The sequence below is a fragment of the Dinoponera quadriceps genome, unplaced genomic scaffold, assembly GCF_001313825.1.
Source record: "Dinoponera quadriceps isolate SergipeBrazil2010 unplaced genomic scaffold, ASM131382v1 scaffold707, whole genome shotgun sequence".
Classification (NCBI taxonomy): domain Eukaryota; kingdom Metazoa; phylum Arthropoda; class Insecta; order Hymenoptera; family Formicidae; genus Dinoponera; species Dinoponera quadriceps.
Window position 1 is genome coordinate 377633 of NW_014555450.1, and position 24035 is coordinate 401667.

At 45.4% G+C, this 24035-nt stretch overlaps 4 protein-coding genes across 13 annotated transcripts; 3 read left to right on the forward strand and 1 right to left on the reverse strand.

Annotated features, from left to right (window-relative positions):
* The first annotated feature begins 2639 nt into the window (after positions 1–2639).
* LOC106744310 (cyclin-dependent kinase 4) lies at positions 2640–16343 on the forward strand. Of its 6 annotated transcripts, none has more exons than XM_014618977.1 (5): positions 2640–2691; positions 13939–14645; positions 14917–15258; positions 15362–15522; positions 15621–16343. In XM_014618977.1, the coding sequence occupies exons 2-5, from the start codon at positions 13959–13961 to the stop codon at positions 15838–15840; spliced, it is 1410 nt and encodes a 469-aa protein (XP_014474463.1). In that variant the 5' UTR covers positions 2640–2691; positions 13939–13958; the 3' UTR covers positions 15841–16343. The 6 variants fall into 6 exon arrangements, with proteins under 6 accessions (XP_014474463.1, XP_014474460.1, XP_014474461.1 ...); XM_014618974.1 differs by lacking the exon at positions 2640–2691 and adding an exon at positions 5582–5801 and having other exon boundaries at positions 13943–14645; XM_014618975.1 differs by lacking the exon at positions 2640–2691 and adding an exon at positions 5716–5801.
* Positions 16344–17341: 998 nt separating this feature from the next.
* On the forward strand, positions 17342–18263 carry LOC106744226 (histidine triad nucleotide-binding protein 1). The gene is made up of 2 exons (XM_014618802.1): positions 17342–17625; positions 17896–18263. The coding sequence occupies exons 1-2, from the start codon at positions 17392–17394 to the stop codon at positions 18163–18165; spliced, it is 504 nt and encodes a 167-aa protein (XP_014474288.1). The 5' UTR covers positions 17342–17391; the 3' UTR covers positions 18166–18263.
* An 89-nt stretch (positions 18264–18352) lies between these two features.
* LOC106744225 (dihydrofolate reductase) lies at positions 18353–20318 on the reverse strand. 4 transcript variants are annotated; one of them, XM_014618797.1, is made up of 7 exons: positions 20189–20317; positions 19839–19916; positions 19325–19441; positions 19060–19215; positions 18838–18955; positions 18618–18727; positions 18353–18552 (listed from the first exon to the last, which is right to left on the reverse strand). In XM_014618797.1, exons 1-7 carry the CDS (start codon positions 20194–20196, stop codon positions 18477–18479), a joined length of 663 nt encoding a protein of 220 aa, XP_014474283.1. In that variant the 5' UTR covers positions 20197–20317; the 3' UTR covers positions 18353–18476. The 4 variants fall into 4 exon arrangements, with proteins under 4 accessions (XP_014474283.1, XP_014474285.1, XP_014474284.1 ...); XM_014618799.1 differs by having other exon boundaries at positions 18477–18552; positions 19639–19916; positions 20103–20247; XM_014618798.1 differs by lacking the exon at positions 19839–19916 and having other exon boundaries at positions 18477–18552; positions 20189–20318.
* A 101-nt stretch (positions 20319–20419) lies between these two features.
* LOC106744220 (U3 small nucleolar RNA-associated protein 6 homolog) lies at positions 20420–23480 on the forward strand. 2 transcript variants are annotated; one of them, XM_014618792.1, is made up of 10 exons: positions 20420–20526; positions 20608–20719; positions 20794–20920; positions 21023–21160; positions 21239–21429; positions 21519–21752; positions 21882–22224; positions 22297–22467; positions 22535–22709; positions 23122–23480. In XM_014618792.1, exons 2-10 carry the CDS (start codon positions 20628–20630, stop codon positions 23454–23456), a joined length of 1806 nt encoding a protein of 601 aa, XP_014474278.1. In that variant the 5' UTR covers positions 20420–20526; positions 20608–20627; the 3' UTR covers positions 23457–23480. The 2 variants fall into 2 exon arrangements, with proteins under 2 accessions (XP_014474278.1, XP_014474279.1); XM_014618793.1 differs by lacking the exon at positions 20420–20526 and having other exon boundaries at positions 20533–20719.
* Positions 23481–24035: the final 555 nt, after the last annotated feature.

The window sequence follows — 24035 nt, forward strand, 5'->3', positions numbered from 1 at the left end:
GCCCCTTGGCCCCTCTCGCCCCCCCCCCCTCTCCTCCCCCCACCTTCCTCCCGGCAGCAGGGGACGGAGGGCTTTCTCGCTACCCTCCTAGCGCGCTGCTTCTGGTTCCACTGTGCACCAGAATGCCTCCGACCTCACCAAACTAGACGCCAGACTGGTTTTTGCTCAATTTAGATCCCCCATTGTTCGGTCCGCGCTGGAATGAAAATAGAGGAACGCCGGAGGCCTCGTCCCACTCGCACGTTGCATAGGAAAATGCAACGGCAGTGTCAGCGGGCGCGCTCAACACCAGCAACCGGATTGAATCCGTCGTAAGGAGCTACCGCTCGGCTATCGGCTGTAACCGAGCTGATATCCCGCGCCACATCGGCCCCACGGTTATTTCTCAAACACCGGTGTGCGCGGTTTACGGTGACAATCGGCCGTAGGAGAGAATCGTTCCCGGCGAATTCAGCGACGACGCGCTGTGCGAGACAGAAGCGGCCGACGTTACGACGACCGAGTGATAAGGGGGTTTATGTATCGGCACGTTCCCGTACAGTCGACGCATTGTGCTTCCTCCCCGTCCCTCTCGAGGCACCGTGCCGAAATGCGGCATGAAGGGAGCTCTATAAAGTAACCAGGTGTAGACGGACACCAGGTGTGGCTTCCTGGCTTCGGCAACGTCGAGACGACTCCGCCATTATTGGGCCTTAATCACTACGATTCCGGGATTCCTAATGTTACTTTTTACGTTCGTCTCTCGCTATAACGGAGATAACTGACAGATACGTTACAGACGATGAACACACGTGCGCCGGGGATATAATAATGATTTCGTTTCGGGCGTTTTAACGCGGCTTTCGTTCGATAAACGCCATTCCGATCCGCCGATTAAACTCGAGTTCGGTGCGTCTATCCGTACACATGCACGTGTATACTTTGGATTCTCTGCCAGTGTGCAAGTCATAATCGTTTATACGCGTGCTTCAGGATTTCAACGAGCCCATCGAGATATCGGCGTACTAGATGGTCTGAGAGAGCGGGGATATCAAATTGAATATTAATTCCGCTCAAAAACGAGGTACGCAGGGCCCGCATTCCACTATGTGCGTTCCGAGAAACGACTCGTAAATAAAACGTTTCCTCTCTCCCTCCCCCTTCTTCTTCCCGGCCAGTTCGGATAATCCGGTGAGAATGTAGCATTTGTCTTTGCAACAAGAAAATCAGCTACTTTCCGATATCCTCATTATGTATCACGCACATAACGGAACCCGATCCCCTTCCACTTCTTCCTAGGGTCACCGTATTTTCTCTATGGAATGCGTGGCGCACGCCTCGAACCTATCGCCGCCACGGAGGCGGAAAAAAAATCTCACCATTCCCGGCCTCTTCAATTGCCAGCGGTCAGGAAAGGTTTCGGGGGAGAAAATTTCGATATTTTGTGTGTGTGTGTGTGTGTTTTTTCACGCTCTTTCTCAATGCCTCAACTGCGTCCTCAGACGCAGGAATGATCGAGACGAAATTCGAAACGACAGAAGAGCCGCTGCACTTACCGTTCGGAGTCAGTCGGAGAGCCCGTTCGTGCGAGTCGTTCGGGTTCAGGTGAAAAGAAAAAGAAAGAAACAGGACGATCGAGCCGATCGTGAGAGAGTGAATGACGAGTGGGCGTTTTTCGTTTACGCGCCTCCGCTTTAATTCCGCAGGAGCTCCCGATTGATCATTAATCGGCCCCGCGGATTTAAATCTATGGAGTCACGCAGGCGCACCGGCCGAGATCGTTACGCGGCAATGATGCTCATTGATTCATACGTCATCTGGCAGCAGTATGCGTCACTGCATTAGCCGCATTTTTAGAAACGAGCAGCGTTAGATGCGTCATCGCTCGTCACGCGGGATAATTTCCCGCGAGCTGCTCTGACAAGCACTCGGAAAGTTCTCGTTATCGTCAATGGACGGCCTCCCGCCTCCCCCGTATTACTCACTCGCGCTGAGAGATGCCTTTTCTCCGGTTAACCGGTGAATTTTCACTTTTCAGTCTCCGAGAGAGACTCGGACGACCGAAGCGCCCCAAATTGGGAACCCCGAGCCGTGTGCGGGCCAATAGCGAGAGAAATCAATAGCGGCTTTCTTCGGGGCCCGACGCTTTTCCTAAACGTTCGTTCCTCTAATCGCTTAATTCGCTCAATGAAGAGCGAAGCGGTGCCGTCGCCATCGGCCGGCGCAGACAGACGCTCGACGAGCGAACGGCTCGCGCGCTCGAGGGTTCGATTAAACGCTGGGGACAGCTACAGCCCTGGCGCCGCATCGAGCCCTGTGAAGGGCCCGGCGAGCGCCGGGCCCACTCCTGGCCCAGCCGTGGAGTCTCCCGGCCCATTCCATTCCGGATCCGCGGTCGTCTCTTACGTGCATCGGCCGCCGGAGGAAGCATTCCATTCATGTTTCGGAGCGCGCAACACGCTCATCGCCGCGAGTGAGAGGGCCACGAAGAGAGATCGAGACCCGGGCCTCTCTACCAGAAGAGAGAGAGAGAGAGTATGGAGCCCTCGCTACCTGGCGCCGTTCTCAGCGGCGACTACGCGACTACGTGATGACGATCGACGGCCGCGCGAGGAATATCAGCCCGTCCTGGGAACGCGTCCAGCACGTGGTCCTGCGTTATCGTCTGGCCACTCCGTGGAACACATCCGGGGATGCGGTGAAGCTGCGCTGGTGCGTTGTTTTGTTTGTTTCGCTCCTTTCTTTTTCCACCCGCCGCTGCCCCTCGCCACGCTCCTTCGTATTCGTGTGTCCATGTCCGGAAACTCGTCGTACTCTCTTTCTTTCTCCTCCCTCTCTCTCTCTCTCTCTCTCTGACTCTCTGATTCTATCCATCTCTCTCGCGCGCGCACGCGCACGCGGAGAGCGTCGTCGCTTAAATTGCACTCGACGGCGAAATTTATTGGACGCGGCTGATTTTGCCTCGACGGTGGTTCCTTGTTTTTTTTTTGTTGTTGTACCGACGGCCCCCGCGAGAACTTACACGCACGCTCTTCTGTGCATGTGCAAAGGTGCAAAGAGATAATACGCGCGCTGGTGCTATCTCGTTTTTAATTCGAGATAGAATTGGGTGTCTGTAAATATAACAGCTTGATTAAGAGGTTTATCGCGTGTTTGTGTTACTGATAAAGACCAGTGATTAGAATGGTAAAACGTTTAGTGGGACGCCGGGAACTATCGTGTCGGCGCGAGAGCTGTGCCGTAGGAATGTTTCGTGTTCCTAATTTTTCAAACTATTAGCGTTCCCTTCTTCGTGGCGCCTCGTGCCGACGATAAAAGCCCGGTGCGCGGCGATTGGGGATTTCGCGCAGACTGTGTAATTCCAATGATTGCATAACTAACAATTGGCAGAACGGTATCTCGGCTATCATGACGCGCGCGGGCTCGTAATAATATTTATCGGTGTATCTCCGTCATCGAGACTCCGGCTTTACGATTCGCGCAATTGCGACTTCTCACTGGCCATCAATTATTCGCGGAATGCGATAAATCAGCCATCTTCCACGGCGATGGCTGAAAACTGAAAACGTGTCTTTTTCCTTCGCCTCCGTCTCACTTCAAATTGTTTTCAATCCTCGGGGAAATAACATCGCGCGGGATCTTTATTCAACAAAGTAGATTGTGGGCCCGCAACCGGCCGTCATCTTGACTGTCTTCATTTCCAAAGCGCATAGCCACCGCGCATCCTCCGCATGCTAACGCGGCTGTTGAACTCCCCAGCCACTTTGTGTACGTGTATGTATATATATTCTTTAAATCTTCCAAATTCAAGTACACAGCGCAGCTGACGTAAATGACCGATAAATAAATAAATCAATGAAATGAATTTATTCGCATACAAATCTACCGATTTGTTTACCTATTAAGTGAACAAATATCTCGATTTATTGATTTATCGTATATTTATATGCGCGACAAGATAATTCCGGGAGGAGAACAGGCCGCTTCGGCGGATCCCGCCGAGGATTCCCCGCTGCGAAAGAGCGCAGGATCCTCCGGCTTTTCCGAAAGCGTGGCGAGGATCACGCGACCGGGGCGTGCGATTTTTACGGCGACGTGGATGTTGAAATAACGGAGGGTCCTAGTCGTTCTGCGGTCGTCGCGAAACCGCCGCGACTTCCTCCGTTCGTGGGTGATAGTGTCAAGTGCGGATGACGAATGTGTAATGTCGCGCCGTTAATTTCGCTGGGAATATGCATGCAGCCCCGCCGGCGTGGCGATACTAACGTGAGATGTTATGTCTTGTCGCGATGGTAAGCAGGCCTGGTCACAGAATATAAGAATTATAGTTAAGCGATCTTCTCAGAGCGAGACCGAAAGTGTTGAACAGGAATGACGAAACCGTATTTTTTCATATATTAATAAAGTAACGCTTGCATCAGATGTGATTAGGCGATTCAATCTCTGGGCTCTGTGTCGCTGTGGGATATTGTTGTGTCTTATGGCGTTGGTAACCTGGTCGCAGAATATAAGAATAATAGTAAGCGATTTTCTCAGGGACAGAGGTGTCGAAAGTGTTTAACGGGAACGGAAGGAGGAACATTTTCCTGAGTTAAAAAAATAATTACTTCGTCCGACGTAATTAGATGATCTAATCAGGACTCTGTGGCGCCGTATGAATCATTAATGTCACGAATCATGATTTCAAACGACGAGGTGGTATGTCAGACACAATCACCGCGTAAAATCCGCGCGTTGTACGTTTCACGATGCTTCTGCATCTATATAAACTAATATTTGCCTGGACTCGGCAGGACTTTACCGTCATTCGCGGAACGAAACATAGATATTCATGATCCGGCTACGAATAAATATACATGGACGCCCGATCAGTAATGATCGTTCTTTTATTCATAGATTAACGACGTCAGTAGCAGAAAAGTACCATTTCCCGAACGGAAGTTGCATGAATAGCGGGGAAAAATGCCGGTTCTACATTAAACGTGATTTATAGTATCACCGGCCTGTGTAATAATGACATTGCGTAACATAATGCCTGATGCAGGCATGAAGGTTGCAACAAATAACAATTCGACATGCCGACACGTAAAATTGAATTCTCACCATGACATCACGTGCAATTCGATTGTCTCTAATTCTGCAGTTGTCACGACACGAACGATAACCGGCGTGCCGCAAACATTTAACGAAGCAGCGTTACCGTTCGAGTTATCTGCAAAATCTGCAGTTTTCCCGGTCTAGGATCGCGGGAAACTCCGCGTGCAATTTCCCAGGATAGAATTACGTAGAATCAGGGCTTCGTCACATGCTTGGATACTCTCCAAAATCACCCTCGTCTATTACTCTAGAGTTCAGCCGGCTGACGCGTTGGTTCAGAATTTAGCTGAGCGATAGTCGTGAATCACATTCGTTCGCCAAAGACAGGTACTATACTATGCGCAAAGCGTCATGCGTTTCCACGAACGTATCTGGGAAATCATAGTCGGTCTCTCTCCCTCCCTCTCTTTCTCCTCTTTGCTCTCTCTTTCTCGCTCTGTCTCTCCGTTCATATATACTCCGGGCATATCGCGTGCGGTCATTCAGTAACTTGAACGAGCCACCGTATACGTCGGCTCCGACGCTCGTCTCGTCCCTTCAGACACGGGATTCACGGGACCCTGGATCTTCGAAACGCTGGCGTGCCTCCTCCCGGACCCCCGATCAGCGCTTCCCAAACTAGGGTTCCGTAAGATGACGAGAAATTACACGTTCTCCGCCGCCTGTAAAGCTTATTTAAACGACGCACCGTCCGCTTTAGGGATCACTAATGCAGCCATAAATATGTAAGTACATACGGGCGCGAATATTGACTTTGTTTGCTCTCAACTGCCACGAGTTTATTTTCTCTCTCTCTCTCTCTCTCTCTCTCTCACTTTCTTAGTTTATTTTTATTTATTTAGAATAACGCGGGAAGGCATTAATTAAATTAAAGGATTAATTTATTCTATAAAAAATAGTAAATTTCCTCCCCTTTGCTTTCTGGGAGATCCTAAAAAACCATTAAATATGAATCCTTGGGGGCAGAATTGCTGAAAAAGATATTTGAAAACTGAAATTGTGTCCGATGGATCCTGGAGTTGACAAAGGAAGCCAGATTGTTCTAGAGGGCAGCACAGTTACAAATAGTCTCGCCGATCGACATTCTCTAATCATACTATCGGAATTTCATTCAAAAACGCATAAAATACTGAAACATTCCATTCTATCATACTCGCTCGTCTGATTCAATTACATCGCAAGACGCACAAGTATATCTTCCTCCAACCCTTACTCAACGGGGTATCGAGGGTCTTATTCATTAGTTCGTCGACAATAAACTCGGTCGAAACTTGGAAGAATAAAACGGATATAGTATCCCGAGGTAACCGCTCTATACATCTACTCGGTATATCCAGCCCCGTTTATTCTTCCAAATTAGACTCCATTCACATTCGGAGTGGAGGAACCGAGCGGAGATCGAAAGCCCAATGTGTGCATCCGTACCGATCCTCGAAAGCGGTCCAGCCAACCCTCTCTTCGGAGCGCAAGAGGGTGCGATTATTCCCCGGTAATTCGATCGTGCGGCTCGAGTTGGGAAATAGGACGGCAGCTGCGAGAGGTCCGCGCTTTCCCCGGGTGCGACACAAGCCGATCCCTTCGGGAACCGGCCAGCCCGCTCGAGGGACCGGCGTCAACTGATAGGATCCGTTGAGCCGGACGCGGCGAGCCTCGCTTGCTCCTACGGCCTGACCCACAGCTTGGCCTGTGTCGGGTCTCTCTCATGCCGCCTACCATCGGATAGAGCCTGACGATTCGTCGGCCGTGCGCCGGCCACGGTTTGTGAGTGGCAAACGGGCTGGTGTGTATGCGTGACGTGTCGTCGCCTCCTGTGTGCGGCTCATATAACCCCGTTGTGTCTCGCGCGAGTGCTTACGAGCGAGTGCGTGCGTACACGCCGCGCACGCGGCGTTCGTTAATACCGTTTCCGGCGCGCGGAGCTCCGAGTTGTACACACGGTCTCTCGCTTGTGTGTCGTGTTGTGCCCGCTCTCTGTGTGTGTGTGTGTGTTGTGCACCGCGCTCTCTTCGTCATCGTCCGTCACTGGCCGCCGTCTTCTTCGTGCGCGTCTTCTCCTTCTTCTTCTTCTGTTGCTGCTTCTGCTTCTTCTTCATCTTCATCTTCCACGCTGCGTCGCGGTTTCCGCTGTTCCGTTCCTCTCGCGGGAGGTCAGCACCTTAGCATCAGTAGGTAGGTAAGCGCGGAATGTGGGCTTCGGGGTTGCTGCCGCAACACTGTCGGGACGTGGAAGGTGCGGGAATTGCCGAGAGAGGAGAGAGAGAGAGAGGTGGACCTCCCATTACCTCTTGAAAGAAGAGCTCACGGTGAAATATAAGCGGCCGGTTTCGCTTGGTTTTTTCTCCTCTTTGTGTTACCGGCCAACGCGGGGGATCCGTGTGTCCCGCGTGTGAAACCGCCGAGCTGAAGTCGCCGCGACGATTGGACGGTTCGTCGCGAGTGTCGGCTGGTCGCTTCGGGGCTTTGATGAAAAATCGCGTGCGAGGGGTATTACGATGCTGTGGGAACGATGCTAGATCTTTCGGCCGATCTCGGGAGAGACGAGAGAAAGAACTCTCGGGCCGTGCTCGAGGCCGGTCGTCGATTTCTCAACTGATAAGAACGCGATTTGAATGTGGAGTTAGGTTTCCTGCTCGCGGGAATAATGAGGACTTTAACGCATGGTTAATCCCCCCGCCTCGCGCTCGCCTCGTGAAACGCTCTCTTTTCGCGCTCACACCGGCGATCAGACGCAGATTAACGTTTAACCCGCCGTTTTGTCGCATCCTGCGTTACCCGTAAGGTGCCCTTCAAGGCATCTCGCCGGGAAGTGTCTCGTCTTCTAGAAAATCACTCCGAGTCTCGGCATACTTGTACGTTATCTATGATTTCGTAACGCGCTTCACCATGAGAAATGCACATTTCGATGGGATGTCGTATCTACGAAGTGCCGGGGAAAATGAAATGCCTCGAGTGTGAGAAGATAAGAGAAGAGGCGATGATTCAGCGACGGGGGTGGTTCGCCCTACTCTTGCCGTCGTGTCTGTCTGTGTTGTTTACGGACAATGTGCGTAGTAGAAAAGGCGTAGAGGAGCCACGTGAGCCGTTAGAACTCGATTGGGACATCCTCGGGGCACTAAAACCGTGGAATTCCACCGTGCGTGTTCGGCGCAGATAAGAGAACAATTTCGAAAGCGCGTTTCCGCGCAATCCGTTGCTCGAGGAGTGCAAGTAGGAACACCCACATCCATTTCTGAGAGGTGATTTCGCAGGCGTGAGAGGCGTCTCGATAAAGAAATCGATCGGGAGCCCGCTTTAATTCCGACGCTATCATCAACACGTGCGTGTATTTTGTTCGGACGGCGCGTTTAGCAATATCGGATAATCCCGTTAGTCACGTCATCCCCGAATGAATAATTTGCGCTGACCGGCATTCTGAGAATGATATCAGCGACATATCGCATTCATGCCCGTTCAAATCTACGGTTCGCACAAAATATAATATAAGCGCAACGCTTGCAGTCCCCGCATCTTCCGAGAAATGCAACGACACTTCTGCAACGAGCTGCGCTACTTCGTGAACTTGTACACGCGGCAGATAACCTTGCCGTGTACCAATCGACAATTATAGAAATGTTTTTCAACGAGATAGAAAAAGTCCAGCGATCATATTTCCGCGTGAAAAATCGGCGCATTTTCGTCGTTTATTTTTCGTAAAACCGTGCATCGGAGCACCACGCGTGTCGGGACGATGTGTCGGCTGGTGAAAAGAAAAAAAGCGACCAACTGTACTTGGCGTGTCACAGTTTTAGGACCAGCCAGACGCTATCGAGGCGATGTTACGGTACTGGCCGCGCGTACTCTACTAGTATACTCACGCTCGACTTTTCGTTCTAGAAATAGAAGTGAATGAGAGCGTTGAGCAAGTGTTTGTTGTGTGAAAGACTTGAGCACATAGCAGTGTCAATCCGAACGGATAATCTAGAGACAGTGACGGCCTGTTTACTTAGCTCGAGTAGTCTAGCGCGCGGCCGAACGAGGTCTCGAAATTCCGCCGGCCGAATCTTCGGTATCTTTAATTAGACGGAGCCCGCACGATTTATTCGAGTTCATAATTAGATCGTCACCCGCGTCGCCCGCTCCTCCCCACGGACGGTGTTCCACGTGGAAGGAACGACGCCCGCTCGTCGTCCGTTACGAGATACGCGGGGAATATTCGCTTTCGATACGACACTCGAACGAAGCCAAGAAATCTCACCCTTTTTCTCAATCGCGCCTCTCGTACGCCGCGGCTTAATTCATCGGGACAGAATCGAGCCGCTTTGTGCATTCCGGCGTTGATAACGCGTTCTGACATCAATAGCGCGGCGGTCCGATTGAGAAACGCTCTCGGCGTTTCGAGATAATACGGCGTAAAACTTTTAACAAAACAGGTCGCGCGCGACTCCGCAAGCCGCGTCGTCGAGATTTAACAGAGGATTCTCCAACTTGGCGTCATACCTACCGCATCGAAACGAATTAATGGGCCCACGTATCGTCTTCGCGCGAACGTGAGCGCGTAGCAATTCATTCATGCAGCGCTTCCCCCCCCCCCTCTCTTCCCGCGCGCATCCACGCCCGACTTTGCAAACAATGGACCGTAAATGCGGCTTCAATTACGTTGCAATTGAGGCGACGCGTGATTTACGCACTACGTCGCCTTATCGCTACGTGCTACATAGTGCGTAAACATTGTAACACGTGTAACCTCACGGAAGCCGGCGCGGTGTAACCGGCATGACCTAAAATTTTTCCTCGACTCCGCCGGCAGCCGACTCTCGATTGGCTGAACATCAAGATACACATCCGACAACGGACGATACTCACTTTTGTGAAACAATGCTGAGGATACTTTCCTCTTCTATCCTTTTACCTTTGATGTGTTTGGTTTTTTTGTTTTGTTTGTTTTTTTTTTTTTTTTTTTTTTTTNGTCGTTCCTCGAGAGTGGCTCTTGCGTGGACGCGGTGCGAAATTAGAATATCGCATCTGCCTAATTTCGGATTTGTTCACAGAGAAGCTATGAGTCCGTCCAGATCAACGAGCACTTCATAATACCGCATCGAGCGATGCGATAAGGAGATTGAGTAATTCGACATTCCAATGTTCGAAAGTTCTTACGTCACCTAATTTTCTAACGGAAATCGTGCTTTTCTACATTTCTCTTCATAGTGCGGTCTCGTGTTCCAGAACCAACGTCGACATGTCATAATGTGTGTAACGTGCTTTAAATTGAATATTAAAAACAGAGAGATTCAGTCGAGAATCTCTTTATATTTCTGTGCTGCGAACGTGTGGGTATGTTTGAGTATCGCACGCGCGTCATTCGTATTACCGTATCTTTATCTAACATAAAGATTTCGCGTTATCGGTTTTCCCATGTCTTCCCACGGAGCGTTTTCTTATCTGCTGCGTCAATCCCGCGCTGTTTTTCTCCCTTTTATGGCTGTTGAAGTGGAACAATGTGACAGAATATCGTGTCTTTTCTGAGGCCTCCTGGCGGCGGCGGCGGAGTAGAAGAAAGAGCTGCAGGAAACAAGGGGAAGACTGCTCGAGAAAGGAAAAGAGCCTATTGTTAGGTGTTGCAAATGTTGAAGCCACGTTGAAGACCTTCGCAGTAAGAACGAAATTCCTTTCTTCCTGAAGGCAAGGGAGACAGAGAGAAAGAAAGTGAGAAACTAAAAAGGGAAACGTTATCGAAAGTTATCGTAAACGATGTGTAAACAATGAAAGATGTTATAGTCACACGTCGTGAAAGGGAGTGAAAATTTCTTCATATCCGCGTCGAAATTTCAGTCCTGGTTTAAATCTAATTTAGTTCTACGTTAAATGTTCAAAGGTCTTCTATTGTGCTCCTTTGACGCTGCGAGTGGGAACTTATTTCCGTTTTCTCCGCTTGAGGACTAACGTAGAATTAAAAACTCCGCCTCGGGTAGCTGCATTGATAACCAAATGCATTTTTAACGGACGGCACGTACAAAGAGACGGAAAGTCAAATGTTCTCTGCTCGGTCACCACCTCTGAATTATTTATTGACGTTAATATCATTTCCACACGGTGGTATAATGACTGGACGCCCCTATATTTTTAATGAAATGCGCAGGATACTCGGCAATTATCTTCGAATGCGATACACCACCCCAGCGGATACAAAATATCGCCGACATATTACTGCGTGTCCACTAAACAAGAATAAATATGAACGAGGAATAATTGAGAATACGCGAAGTACGCTCCTTCGCCTTCGAAGCGTCGAGTCAAGAAGAAGAAGAAGAAGAGAGAAGGAGAAAGAGAGAGAGAGAGAGAAAAAAAAGAGGAAGGTATTCTCACACTGCACTTCGCTGTCCTCAAACTGTCTCTCCTTCTCCAACGAAACCGTAGAGAAACATCTGCCTCTTCCAAGAAGGTGGTCTCGAGATAATGCCGCATGGAAACGTGCGCTCTGTACATACAAAGTTGCTGGCTTCTTCCAGAAGAGAAAGAAAAAGGGAGGGAAAAAAGGAAGAGAAAGAGAGAAAACGAAGACACGTTTTTCTCCGATCCCCGTGAACCGCGTGAACCCATATATTTCCCTTTCCCCTCACGCACTTCATTCACTTAGCAACAGATCTCGATCGCCATTGGGGATTTTTCCAGGCCGACCTCTGGAAATTTATGGCCGACGCGTTCCCGCTTAGCCTCTACGCTCTAATTCGACGTCGGACGTGCCACGGAGAAAAGGAAGAACAAGAGGAGATGTATAAAATTTTACTCGGCTCTCTCCGTTCGTTCGTTCCTTCCGTTCTTCCGTTCCGCTTTCCTTGCTCGAATCTCTTATCGTAAGAGGAAGTTGATAGAGAGCGACTTAATCAAAGCCGCGAGCACACATCCGTCCGCGGGACGTTCATCTCCAAAATTACCAATGTGGGTCACTCGGCACACATTATGTTTACCGTTGACACACACATACACACACACATTTTCTCACCACGACGATTGCTTAATGACGAAACGTACGCGCGCGTGTACTCTATAATATTAAATTAACCGTCGCCGTCGCACGTATATCCCCGACGATACTCTGCATTATCTTGTAACTCGGCATTTCCCACAGCATTCGAGCATTTAATGACGACCATGTGGGCTGCACTGAGAAAAAGGGAGCAAATCACGGAGTGATAACGAACGCGCGCGCTAGTAGTTTATTATTTCCTCCGGACTCTGAAGTCGCCCGTCTTTTTTCAGCATCCGGTTATTTAAAACCATTTCGGTTACGGCACAGATACGTCCGCTATCGCGTACAAAGCACAAACTTCGTATCTCTTTATGCAACCCAATATCTCGAGCTTCCTTTTAAACGTCGCTCCAATGCCGTGGACGTTTTAAGCGTGCAAACAGTACGAACGCGAATGTACGCCACTCCTCTTCCGTGTATCGTACAAGGACACGTAGGCCCTTCGTACTTCACTAACCGAAACCTGCGACCGCCTCATCAAACGGGGGATACCTTAACGGAGCGAGAAAACCACCGCGAATATTTCCTTCGACCGTCCAACGAGCATCGTCCGTCGAGAGGCCGAAGAGAACGAAGGGCAAAGACCCCGGGTGGTGTTGTAGGGCCTCCGTTGCATTTACAAGATGTTCTGGAAAGCCGACGATGAGGCCATCATGGCAGGCTATTATATGAGCGCAGGTGTCGGTGCAGATGTCGCGTAGCAGACGGTCCGCCTCGATCGGCCCGCGCGTTTGCGGTGCCGTCTCGAAATTTTAATAAAACGCGCGCGCGCGCGACAGAGAGGGGAAGAGAGAGGGAGAAGGAAAGAGAAAGGAAGAGAGCCGTGTATTTGCCTTGCGCCGCGGACCCGGGTGTCACAAGTGTGACTGAACAAACATGTATGCACGCATCACGATACACTGAGAATACATACGATACGCGCCGTATTGCATCTTATCCTTGCACATCTCCGCGCAGACGGAGATCCCCAATATGAATCTGTCAGACAGCGTGCGTTCGTAGGTGGTGATCGGCCGAGGAGAGAACTCTCGCGCGGCGTCTCGTGATATCCGGCCCGGACGTTTCAGGATTTCAGGTCGTTGTCGCTCACTGTGTGTCCTCTCTCTTTCTCTTTCTCGCGGTAACTTCGATGTTGTAGACACGGGAGAGCGAAGATTGTTCGGCCGTGTGTACACGGCAGGAAATATTACCGGCTTTCATTCATTCTCGTCTGGATACAATTGTCATCCTCGTGAGATAAGCTAAGTTACTGATTCCGCTTGTGAAAGTTGATCGAAGCAGCATTCTCGTGACTTCGAGGAATTACCGATGAACGTATTTGTCAGTAATAACCCAAGTAGCCGATACCGTTTCGAGTAACTCATATTTTTCATGTTTATAGCTGCCGCCGAGAGCCATCAAATACAACCCAGACAACACATGATAGTTATAAAAGATTTGAAAAATATAGATATTAAATATTTCGTAAATATCCAAACGTCCGGGAAGGTCAGGCGTGAGAAAGATGACGATAAATATTCAAAAATATTTATGATTATTTTTCATAAATAACTAAAACACGGTTTTACTTAAGTGAAATAATTTTTTCGCTATTTATGAAAATTATTCCCCGGAAATATTTTGGAATATTTATCATGATCTTCCCCGTGCCTAGCTTTTCCGGACATTTGAACATTTGCAAAATATTTAGTATCTATGTTTTTTAAATGTTTTACAAATATTTTGCTGTCTGGGAAATGACGTGTTAATAATGCCAGAGAGACGTCATCAGTGCATTATTAACATGTCATTTGACGACATTAATACGCCATTGTGTTTGCCGAAGATAATAAGGAGGAAATTTATTGTTATTCCAGGTAGAAGTCGAGATGTTGTGATGGCTGGTAGATCGCGACGTTCGAGCACAGAGCTCGAACCAGATCTATCGACGCCAACGGCCCCGAAGAAATCCAGGCAGTCTGAAACGTCACCCGGAAAATCGGCCGCGGAAGAGGACCCAACGAAATTAGAAGGCGCCGAGACACCGTCTAAGAGCGAGATCTCCTCGCGGACGGGAGTCGTTCAGGAAAAGGGGAAACATCTCGGGGAAACCGCTGAATCCGCGGAAGCGTCGAGACAATCGATCGGTGAGACGTCATCGGGCTCGGCTGAAACAAGTCTGGAGCTGTTCGAACAAAAGACAAGCTCCGCAACGACTTCCGCAGCGACCTCCGCAACGGAACCGACTCCGGGTTCGTCGAAGGAAGAACAGTTCGGCACATTGAAATCCGTTGTAATGAAGTACAGTAATCAACGCGAGCTCCCTGGTTCCCCCGGCAAAACATCCGAGACGACCATTCAGATTCAAACATCCTTGCTGGGCGAGCATGCATCGTACGAGGAGCTGTCCCTTATCGGGAACGGCGCTTACGGCACAGTGTACAAAGCGAAAGACAAGGCTAGCGGTCAAATTGTAGCGCTTAAGAAAGTCAGGGTGCCTCTGACGGAAGACGGTCTGCCTATGTCCACGCTGAGAGAAATCGCTACTCTGAAGCAGCTCGAACGATTTGAACACCCGCACATCGTGAGTCCTATTTCCAATAATCTTGTTAATCCTCCGTTAGTCGCTAGATTTTTCATCCGTAAACGGGTTGCGATGTATCTCACAGATACACCGATCTTCCCATTATTTCCCTCGGCTCGTTGAAATCATCTCTCCTTCATTAGCACCTGGCTGATAGATCGGGCACTAAAGTATCGAAAGAAACAGTGAGAAATAAATTAACAACTACTAGAGTTAATATAAAGCGACTCTGTGTGAACCGAGTGACTGATATTTAGCTTTCTTCTTCTAGGTCAGGTTGTTGGATGTTTGTCAAGGAAGTTACCTTGACTTACCCTCCGGCGAACGGTCCGGAAGGTTGGATCGTGGCCTCACCCTGTGGCTGGTGTTCGAACATGTGGAGAGAGATCTTGCTTCTTACATAACTAACTGTCCGCAGACAGGTATCCCTCCGTATCTCGTCAGGCAAATGTCAAAGGAGATACTTTGTGGAGTAGAGTTCCTACATAGCCATAGAATAATACATAGGGATTTAAAGCCTCAGAATCTTCTGGTGACGCGGGATGGAAGAATCAAGATCGCAGATTTCGGTCTGGCTAAGACTTATGACTTCGAGATGAAACTAACCTCTGTCGTATGTATGAGTATTTCATATGAAGATGATGTATCAGCAACGGCTCTCGCGTGGCCTATCAATTACCCAGATAAAGCTCTATGATGTTCCATTACACACCTAGGTCGTAACTCAGTGGTATCGAGCACCTGAAGTACTCTTGGGATGTTCCTATGCTACACCCGTAGATATTTGGTCTGTCGGATGTATCATGGCGGAACTTTACAAATTGGAGCCATTATTCCCGGGTACCAGCGAGGGAGATCAATTGGACAGGATCTTTAAGTGAGTTGACTAACTCTTTTTTTTTTTTTCATATTGAAAGCCGTATCATATGATTTTTTAACATTGACTCTCTCTTTCTCTCTCTCTCTTCTTTGCAGAGTTGTAGGTACTCCATCGCAGCAAGCATGGCCAGAAAACGTATCAGTCAGTTGGACAGCTTTCCCTCACAGGCCACCTATACCTCTTGGTGCAATAATACCAGATCTAGATGAACATGGACTAGATCTATTAAAGAGTATGCTCATGTTTGATCCTCATAGTCGTATAACCGCAGCTCAAGCTGTAAGACACCGATACTTTTCTGAAGATGACGCGTGATGACTCTTCTGTAAGTTATCTATTTACCGCTAGGTAACCTAGCAAACATTCAGACTGACATAATTGTATTTTGAAATAGGAATATATATATATATATATATATATACATATATATATATATATATATATGACATATATATATATGACATTTAAGCACAATAATAGTCTGTAAAACAAAGTTCTAAGTACAGCATTATACATGTATACTAGGAACATGTCAGAATTTTTACTCTCTAATTCGAGTATTAAGATTCACTTATGCTTGCAAACTTGAGTTTAGATTCGGATTTAGATTCAATTGACTGTTAAAATCAGTGGCTAAATTTGTTGTGTCGAAATTAAATATGTTTTCGTAGTTTACTATACACGTACGCCCGCACTATTTTTACATTGTTGGTCCTGTAGAGCAAATTTGTTAACATTAAATCGTAATAATCGTAAATAATTCTGCGAAACAAACCTGTAATATTTAAGTTAACTTATCCTATACTTTAATGTATAATGCAACAACAAAACAATTATTATTATTTTTGATATGNATCTTTTATTTCATATCAGTGGTCATATGTGCACGGCATTTATATTAATTAGTTTTTAATAGTTAAGTGAAATATATGCTGCGACAAATAATAATTACAACAAATCTTAGAGATCAGGAAGCGAACATGTATAACTTAGATTTAATTTAACGATTAAATTAATAATATAAGTATATCCGTAAGTAGAATTATATTTTTCTAAGACTGGGGCCTATGTGTGACCCATTAGGACCGGAAAGATTTAGGATCTTCCAGAAAAAACCAGAAAATACACTGCCATATGTATGTACCATAAGCCATTGCAATCACTATTGTATTTTTATTACTGTACTGTATATTGACAACATGTGTATAGAGCACAATAAGTGACACAATATTTATATGCATATTAACCACGTATTATTATATTAAGATGTAGAAGATAGATAAACACATTGTATTAATATATGTATACAAATATCTATAAGACTGTATTACGAAATAAAAATTTTATAGTTTTATATGTAGAGAAATCCGTGTGTGTCATACAAATTTAAATCTATCTTCCCGATATATTACCCATCAAGACATTTATAAGCGTTTCTTCAACAAGTTCACTTTTAAATAAAATTATTTTAATAAACCAATTACTTAATTCTGATGAGTAACTTGCAAACTTGAGTATTTTGAATTCTTAATCATTTAATCTGCGAATTTTACGTGTGCTTCCCACATCTAAAATAAAATAGATATACTTATTTATTCAGATTTCATACGATTTTTTTACTTTATTCGTGTACATGAAAAGTTAAAAACTGTTTAAATAACTGGTTACTTATAATATCAAGATTTTGACGCCTGGTGTATATCAGCCTTAACATTGTGACTAAAGTTATTCGTACGATTTTCAACCTTATGTATCACGTCTACATATAGACGTAAGGTCGAAAATCGTATGAAACTATAGTAAGAATAAAGCATGTGACGTTCGGTCACTTTGGCCGGGCTATAACAACTGATAATGGTTGCGTAAATGAAATATGGGCTTGCGGTAACAGTGATAAGCATGAAGTTATTAGCAAATTTTACCATAAATACCTGCAGACATATAGGATACCGTGGTGTCATTTCGCCGGCCTATTTTTGCTCGAGAAAAATGGCGTCTGAAGTGGAGAAAGCGCAATCCGCTGCTCCGGGTGGCGACACGATATTCGGGAAAATACTACGTAAAGAAATCCCATGCAAGTTTATTTACGAAGACGACCAGGTAAACTATCTAATATAATTTATCATATCGAATTATGTGGAACTCTGTGACAGATTTATGATTGATATGACTGGCACCTTACTATTCCTCTGTACATGACATTGTTATCATAAACTCTTATCTGTAATTATTATATAATCGTGTGTTCTATTCAGCTGAGTCATTATCATACATTGTTTCTCGATCAATGTAAGAATGAAACACGATTATGTTACAATCACTTCAATGTCACTAATATATCTGTGTAACTATTATATCTATGTTTCACAGTGTGTTGCATTTAACGATGTAAATCCTCAAGCACCTGTGCATTTCCTGGTGATTCCAAGAAAACCGATCGAGCAATTATCCAAGTCTGCTGATGAGGACGAAAACCTACTCGGTCACTTGATGATCGTTGCTCGCAAGGTTGCAAGGCAAGAAGGCTTGAAGAATGGATTTCGTTTAGTTATCAACGACGGAAAGCATGGCGCACAATCTGTGTTCCATCTGCATTTACACGTTCTCGGTGGTCGGCAGATGCAGTGGCCACCTGGTTAATGTAGTATTGCGTTGGTGTGGTTAAATATACAAACGTGACTTCAGTTACCAATTACCTTACTATTAATCAAATTTGACGGAATAAAATATTAAAGACATATACGTTGCACATTATTAAATATCAACGGTTACACACGATTGATAAAATCTGTAAAGCGTTTGTGTTACTTTTATCAGGTCAGGAATGTTCTGTCGTGTAAAAGTTTGTTGAGTATTGTTTTATTAAAAAAAACTTATTTTCCATAAATGAATCCTGTGTTCGCATGTAATTTATGCGGCTGGAGTGTATAAGTCATGTGATGTAATTGTCGTTATTTCTTCTTATACACTTCATATACGAATTCGATTCCTTTTTCCTCTTGTATACCTTGCGGTACCACTGGATCTCTGTAATTGGATATAATTAGTAGAAAAGCATTGCAAAAGTTGGGCAGAGGATTACGATTACTTACTGTACCAGCACAAAGTTATTTGGAATAGGTGGAAAGAATGTGTCGCATTCAAAGCTTTTCCTTATACGTGTGAGATACAGTCTTCCAAAATGTGGGGATTCGATGGTTTCCTGGTGTGGAATTTAAATAATTATTTCCTTCATTCAAATTTATGTATCAAGATATTTATAACAATAACTCGTCGACACATTACTGCATGTACATAATTTATGTAAGATACCTTGTATACTTTACTTCCGCCTATCACCCATATTCTTTCCACTTTATTTTGCATTCCTGCGATTATTTCGAGAGCATTCGATATACTTGAGCACACTATCGCCTTATCTCCGTAATTCCTAAAATTAGCGTAATATCCGTAACATATTTTTGAGAGCATTTCATTTTCATCGTATTCATTAATTCATTTATAATTATATCTATAATTATAATTTATAATTACATCAACTGCGACGTTAACACCATATTTATGCGGTTTTTCAGAGGCCGGTACTTTTCAGGCATACAATCCCAAGTGCGCCGACCCATAAGTACGACATTCTTTTTATTTTCATCTTTTGTCACCGTTGTCATGCGTGTAAAATATGCCATTTCGGTTCTACGAATTAATTAGCTTTATTTGCAGATAAATTATTTCTAAAGTTTCTATATATATATAGAATATAGCGACCTCTGAATCGCGCGCGAACAATTATTAGAAAACTTACTTTAAACGCCACGGTAAATCACCGTTTATTCCAATGCCCATATTTTCAGATACCGCGGCTATCAGTTCGAATTTCAGTGACATAGTGACATGTGAACTAAACCGAAAGGATCGAATCCTAAATCATACGACGATATAAACATTAGTTCATCGATTGGGAAATTATAGTTATTAACATAGAACTTGACATCAAACTTAATGGAAAGTTGAAGGCTACTTCGATACTAATTTTTCGTCTAATCAGGATTCTATATTTTTTTACTTGTAAATACTATATTTCTTACTATATTTCTTTACTTGTTGTTTTTTACTTACATGATTATTGTACATTATTGTACATGATTCTATATTCTTTACTTGTACATGATTATTAAACGGCAAAATTGATGATTTATATCAGTTGCACGAATAAGAAATGAAGAAATGAAGTGTTGTGTTAACGTTTATTATTACGACATTGTGTATTAAATTTCTCCATATTTCACGATATAAGACTGAAGACAATATTAGCTCACTCGATCTGCTTCGTTACTGCTGTCAGAGAGAAGCTTGAAAATGTCCACACCGTAACGGCCTGTCCGGCAAACTGATAGCTGCGTTCGGGGAGCGCGTTATCAGCTATTGTGTCTATCCTTGTTCATTAGACGTAAAACAAGGATGGAAGGACATAATAACGCTGATAGCGTGCTGCCGGAACGCATCCGTAGACACGATCTTTCATTTTCCGATCAACTTGTGGTTTAAAACCGATGATGTAAAAATTGTGTCTTTCTACTCACGGTTAATCATTAAACCGATGGTTTTGTCTAATGATAATTTTTAAAATCTAATGATTAATCATAAATAGAGGAACTATTATTTTTACGTTATCATCAGGTTAAGTTTAAAGTCAGCAGCACACGATGCTTGTTTTCGTGCTAGATTGCTCGCTGGATAGAAATATTGCGTTCTGATTGGTGCATTTCCAAAAATGGATGACAATACACCAATCAAAACGCAGTATTCCCATTCAGCAAACAATCCAGCACGAAACAAGCATACCGCTGACTTTAAAGGATTATATGTATGCCCGTATTCCTACTTTCTACCACGTGACCCGTTTAGTTCGGTCACATTTGGCTTCAAGATAGGGGGCGCTGAAGTTCGTCGCCTATTTTCCAAGAGGGCAGTTCGGCCTCGCTGAGCTGCTCAAAGTGTACACAGGTTCTATAAAGTTTACATGGGATTTTAATGAAATTTATATTATTCTTCTTGTGAAATTAATTCTAAATATATTCTATATAGTTTACAGAAAAGTCTGGAAAATGGTTGAATTTGCGGAGAAACGTTACGAGGATACGCTTCCTGAGCTGGAGCAAATGGAAAGGATCAAACTCTTTGAGAAAAATGAGATTCGGTAAGTCAAAACAAATGATACAGCGATAGATTTACATTAAGCATCGCACTAATCAACCGTCTAATATATCTCAGGGCTATTGCCAAGAAGCTGAAGGAGTTTGAGTGCAAAATTCAGCGTCACACAAAGTGCAAGGAGGACTATGTGGAATACATACATTATGAAATGGATCTTTTGAAATTGATCAAACAACGAAGAGATGTGAGTAATTCAGGTATTCTGAGCGTAAAAATTAAATTCAAGAAAATTACAAAATGACAGTCGCATGTACCGTGGTATATCAATACATTATTTTTTTTTCAGAAATACGGCATTACCCAAAAAAAGTCAGACATTGATTTTGCTATAGCGAATAGAATGAACAATTTATATAAAGACGCGATATTCAAGTTTCAAGATATCAGATTTTGGATCGCCTACATAAAGTTTTGCAAGCATGTAGTAAGTAACGAGACAAGTAGATTTCTGCTGTTTCACAGCGTATGTGTGTGTTTACATAATGTAACATAGGTCTCTTAGCATTTTCACAGCAATATCAGTCACTTGATCAGCAGAATGTTGCAAGTGCACAGGGACGAGCCGAAATGCTGGCAAGTAGCGGCGTGTTGGGAGTTGGACGAGAACAACAACAAGCAGAATGCTCGGCAGTTCCTCCTCAGGGGTTTACACATTCATCCGGATTCACAATTGTTGTACATTGAAGCTTTCAGGTAACAATAGCAAGAACATCTCCCTTAATGGTCTATTTTGCGACTTCTCAATATCATCCTTCGTAACCGCATCTATTTACTTCGTGTAGACTCGAGTTGAACGATCACGTATCCGCGTCTAACAACGCTGAGAATGCTGAGAACCAGGAGGACAATTCAGCGTCGACGGTGGACGACAACGAGATGCCGTTGCCGCTGAGGAGGGCGTACGTGATATATCAGCAGGCTGTCGAACGCGTCAATGACATCAAATTCATAATCAAGCTGCTCGCCATTACCGAAGAATATGACAACACGGAGAAATTGCAGAAGAAGATTATTAGGTATAAATATAGTGACGTTATAAACATCAAGTATTTATACTAAACATAATAGTAAGTATAACTTTTCTCTTTAGTAAATAAAACGTGCGTTGGTGTCGAGAGTACATCCCGATGAATTTATAATTACAGCGATATGATTCGGGAATACGCCCACGAAGCTTTAATGTGGGACAAGATGGCGGATCGCGAGTTGCAAGGCCTGGTCCAGCCTGGTCTCACCGACACGCCGATGGAGCTGGACAATTCCGAGCAAGCCTCACTCAGGGATCGCATCACCGCCTGTAACAAGGTCTATCAAACGGCCGTGAAGAAAATTAAGACCGAGGAGATGTGGTCGCTCTACATAAAACGCTTACTGGACATCAATAAGGATCTACAGTCGTTGCCTAATTTCAAGAGGAAACTGCTGAGGACCGCCTTGGCACAGGCTCATCAGGCGAAGAAGCTGAAGGAAGAATATTATTCGGACTGGGTTTGTTACTCAACATCCGCAGAACCGCCGTTCGCAATCGCGTGCAACGAAATAACCGGGTTTACCTCGCAGATCAAAATGCTGAGCGCCGAGACAGGCGACGAGAACGCGCAGAAGAGGCTGAATCAAGTTCTATGCGGAGCGACTGATGCGGTGCCGAACAGCGTGAATCTTTGGCAAGAGCGAGTGAGGCATCTGTTGCTCTCCGGGCAGGAGGAAGAAGCGGCCGCGATATATCCGAAGGTGAGTAGCTCGCAATATTAATTGACACTCGATCACCGGAGAACGGGAAAACCATGGATTGTTACAGGTGACGGAGATATTAGGGGAGAAAGCGTTGCCTCTGTGGAGAATGCGGATTCTGCATGTGCAAACGAAAAACTCGGAGAAAACCGAAGAGGCATTCCAAGCGGCTTTACAGGCGCATCCCCTCATCGCCAGAGATATCAAGTCCACTTATATCGAGTGGCTCGTCTTGACGAAAAGTAATCAAATTCAAATACACATATGTATATATGCTGAATATATCCTTATCATTCGATCACTTTTCACGTTCGGGAGTTCGAATATCGCACATCTATGTTTCTTAATCTATGGATGATCCGATCCATCGGATTCCGATTAATCAGCGATTTAAGATCGCCACCAATCGAGGAATTATCTGTCTCATTAAACGCAGATAAAAATTATCAGCCCTTCGATTATTGATTATATCGTTAGATTATTTCCGATTATTATCGGAACGGCAGAACCAGAAATTAACGTTAGTAGTTCTTATTATCGCTCGTTAGTCATTATTATTCCCTCATTGCGACACGTTGTTAGGGTGGCTTTCACTGAACGGTCAGATTAATCTGACATTATTAACACTACCCTAACATGTTAATTCTATTCCAGGCATCCGTGCGGCTCGCAAGGCGTACGACGGCCTGTGCATGCAGCCGCCGTTCTCGCTGAGATTTCACAGAAAGATGGCGTCGCTCGAGGTCATGCAGCCGGACGTCTCGGTGAGGCACGCGCGGCGACCTCACGAATTGGCGACCCACCAGTTCGGCAGCACCGACACGTCCGTCTGGATAGACCACATCAAGTTCGAGACGAAGTACGGCGACGCGAAGAAAATCGGCGAGATACACGCGAGGGCGCTGAAGAACCTGGAACGCAGTCTGACGTACTCCTTCATCACGGATTACGCCCTGATCACGTCCAAACCCGATTCCATGAACAGTTAATTGGGAACCGTGTCGTATATGGCGAGCACCGTACGCTCGCACGCATATCATAAGGCCGCTGCTCGTGATGAGAAATTATCTCGTTGCAACCATAAAAAGCAACGAGCAAATTGACCAACCACAATCGACCATTTTCCTTAGTCCGGATCTACAGTAGGTGTAACGAGCGATTTGCTCCGAACAAACTATTAAACTTCGAGCGAAAAGCGTCTCCATCCATCATCGGAAGTCGCGATTCCCAAGTTTTAAGGATTATTACCAATTTTCGCGGCGCGGGAAGTGACTTTTGTCAGAAATTACGTTATATCTTATTGCTTAGAGCGAAAGGCTAAAAGCTTGCTCGAATCTATTAGAGAGATCCGGACTTACCGGTTCGAGAATAATCGATTGTAGTTGATCAATTGGCCTTCTGCTTTGCAGTTATTGCAATGTCTTCACGTGCGACGATCCGTAGGGAGGACGGAAACTCGCTGAACGTCACTTTGGCTTTGAAACTTGAGATTATGTACCGCAATGCGACGTGACATAACGAAATAACACGAACGATCGGCTGCACGTGGACAACAATCAAAACGTGAC

Excerpts from the sequence above, each read along its gene's own strand:
- LOC106744310 (XM_014618974.1), top strand. The coding sequence starts at position 5,710 with ATGACGAGAAATTACACGTTCTCCGCCGCCTGTAAAGCTTATTTAAAC. Across the intron at positions 14,646-14,916 it reads GATTTGAACACCCGCACATC|GTCAGGTTGTTGGATGTTTG; the intron begins GTGAGTCCTATT and ends TTCTTCTTCTAG. Across the intron at positions 15,523-15,620 it reads CAATTGGACAGGATCTTTAA|AGTTGTAGGTACTCCATCGC; the intron begins GTGAGTTGACTA and ends TCTTCTTTGCAG.
- LOC106744226 (XM_014618802.1), top strand. The coding sequence starts at position 17,392 with ATGAAATATGGGCTTGCGGTAACAGTGATAAGCATGAAGTTATTAGCA. Across the intron at positions 17,626-17,895 it reads TTATTTACGAAGACGACCAG|TGTGTTGCATTTAACGATGT; the intron begins GTAAACTATCTA and ends TATGTTTCACAG.
- LOC106744225 (XM_014618797.1), bottom strand. Across the intron at positions 19,442-19,838 it reads GCAGTAACGAAGCAGATCGA|GATTCGATCCTTTCGGTTTA; the intron begins GTGAGCTAATAT and ends CGTATGATTTAG. Across the intron at positions 18,728-18,837 it reads GCGGAAGTAAAGTATACAAG|GAAACCATCGAATCCCCACA; the intron begins GTATCTTACATA and ends ATTCCACACCAG.
- LOC106744220 (XM_014618792.1), top strand. The coding sequence starts at position 20,628 with ATGGTTGAATTTGCGGAGAAACGTTACGAGGATACGCTTCCTGAGCTG. Across the intron at positions 21,161-21,238 it reads TAAAGTTTTGCAAGCATGTA|CATTTTCACAGCAATATCAG; the intron begins GTAAGTAACGAG and ends TAGGTCTCTTAG. Across the intron at positions 22,225-22,296 it reads AAGAATATTATTCGGACTGG|ATCAAAATGCTGAGCGCCGA; the intron begins GTTTGTTACTCA and ends TTTACCTCGCAG.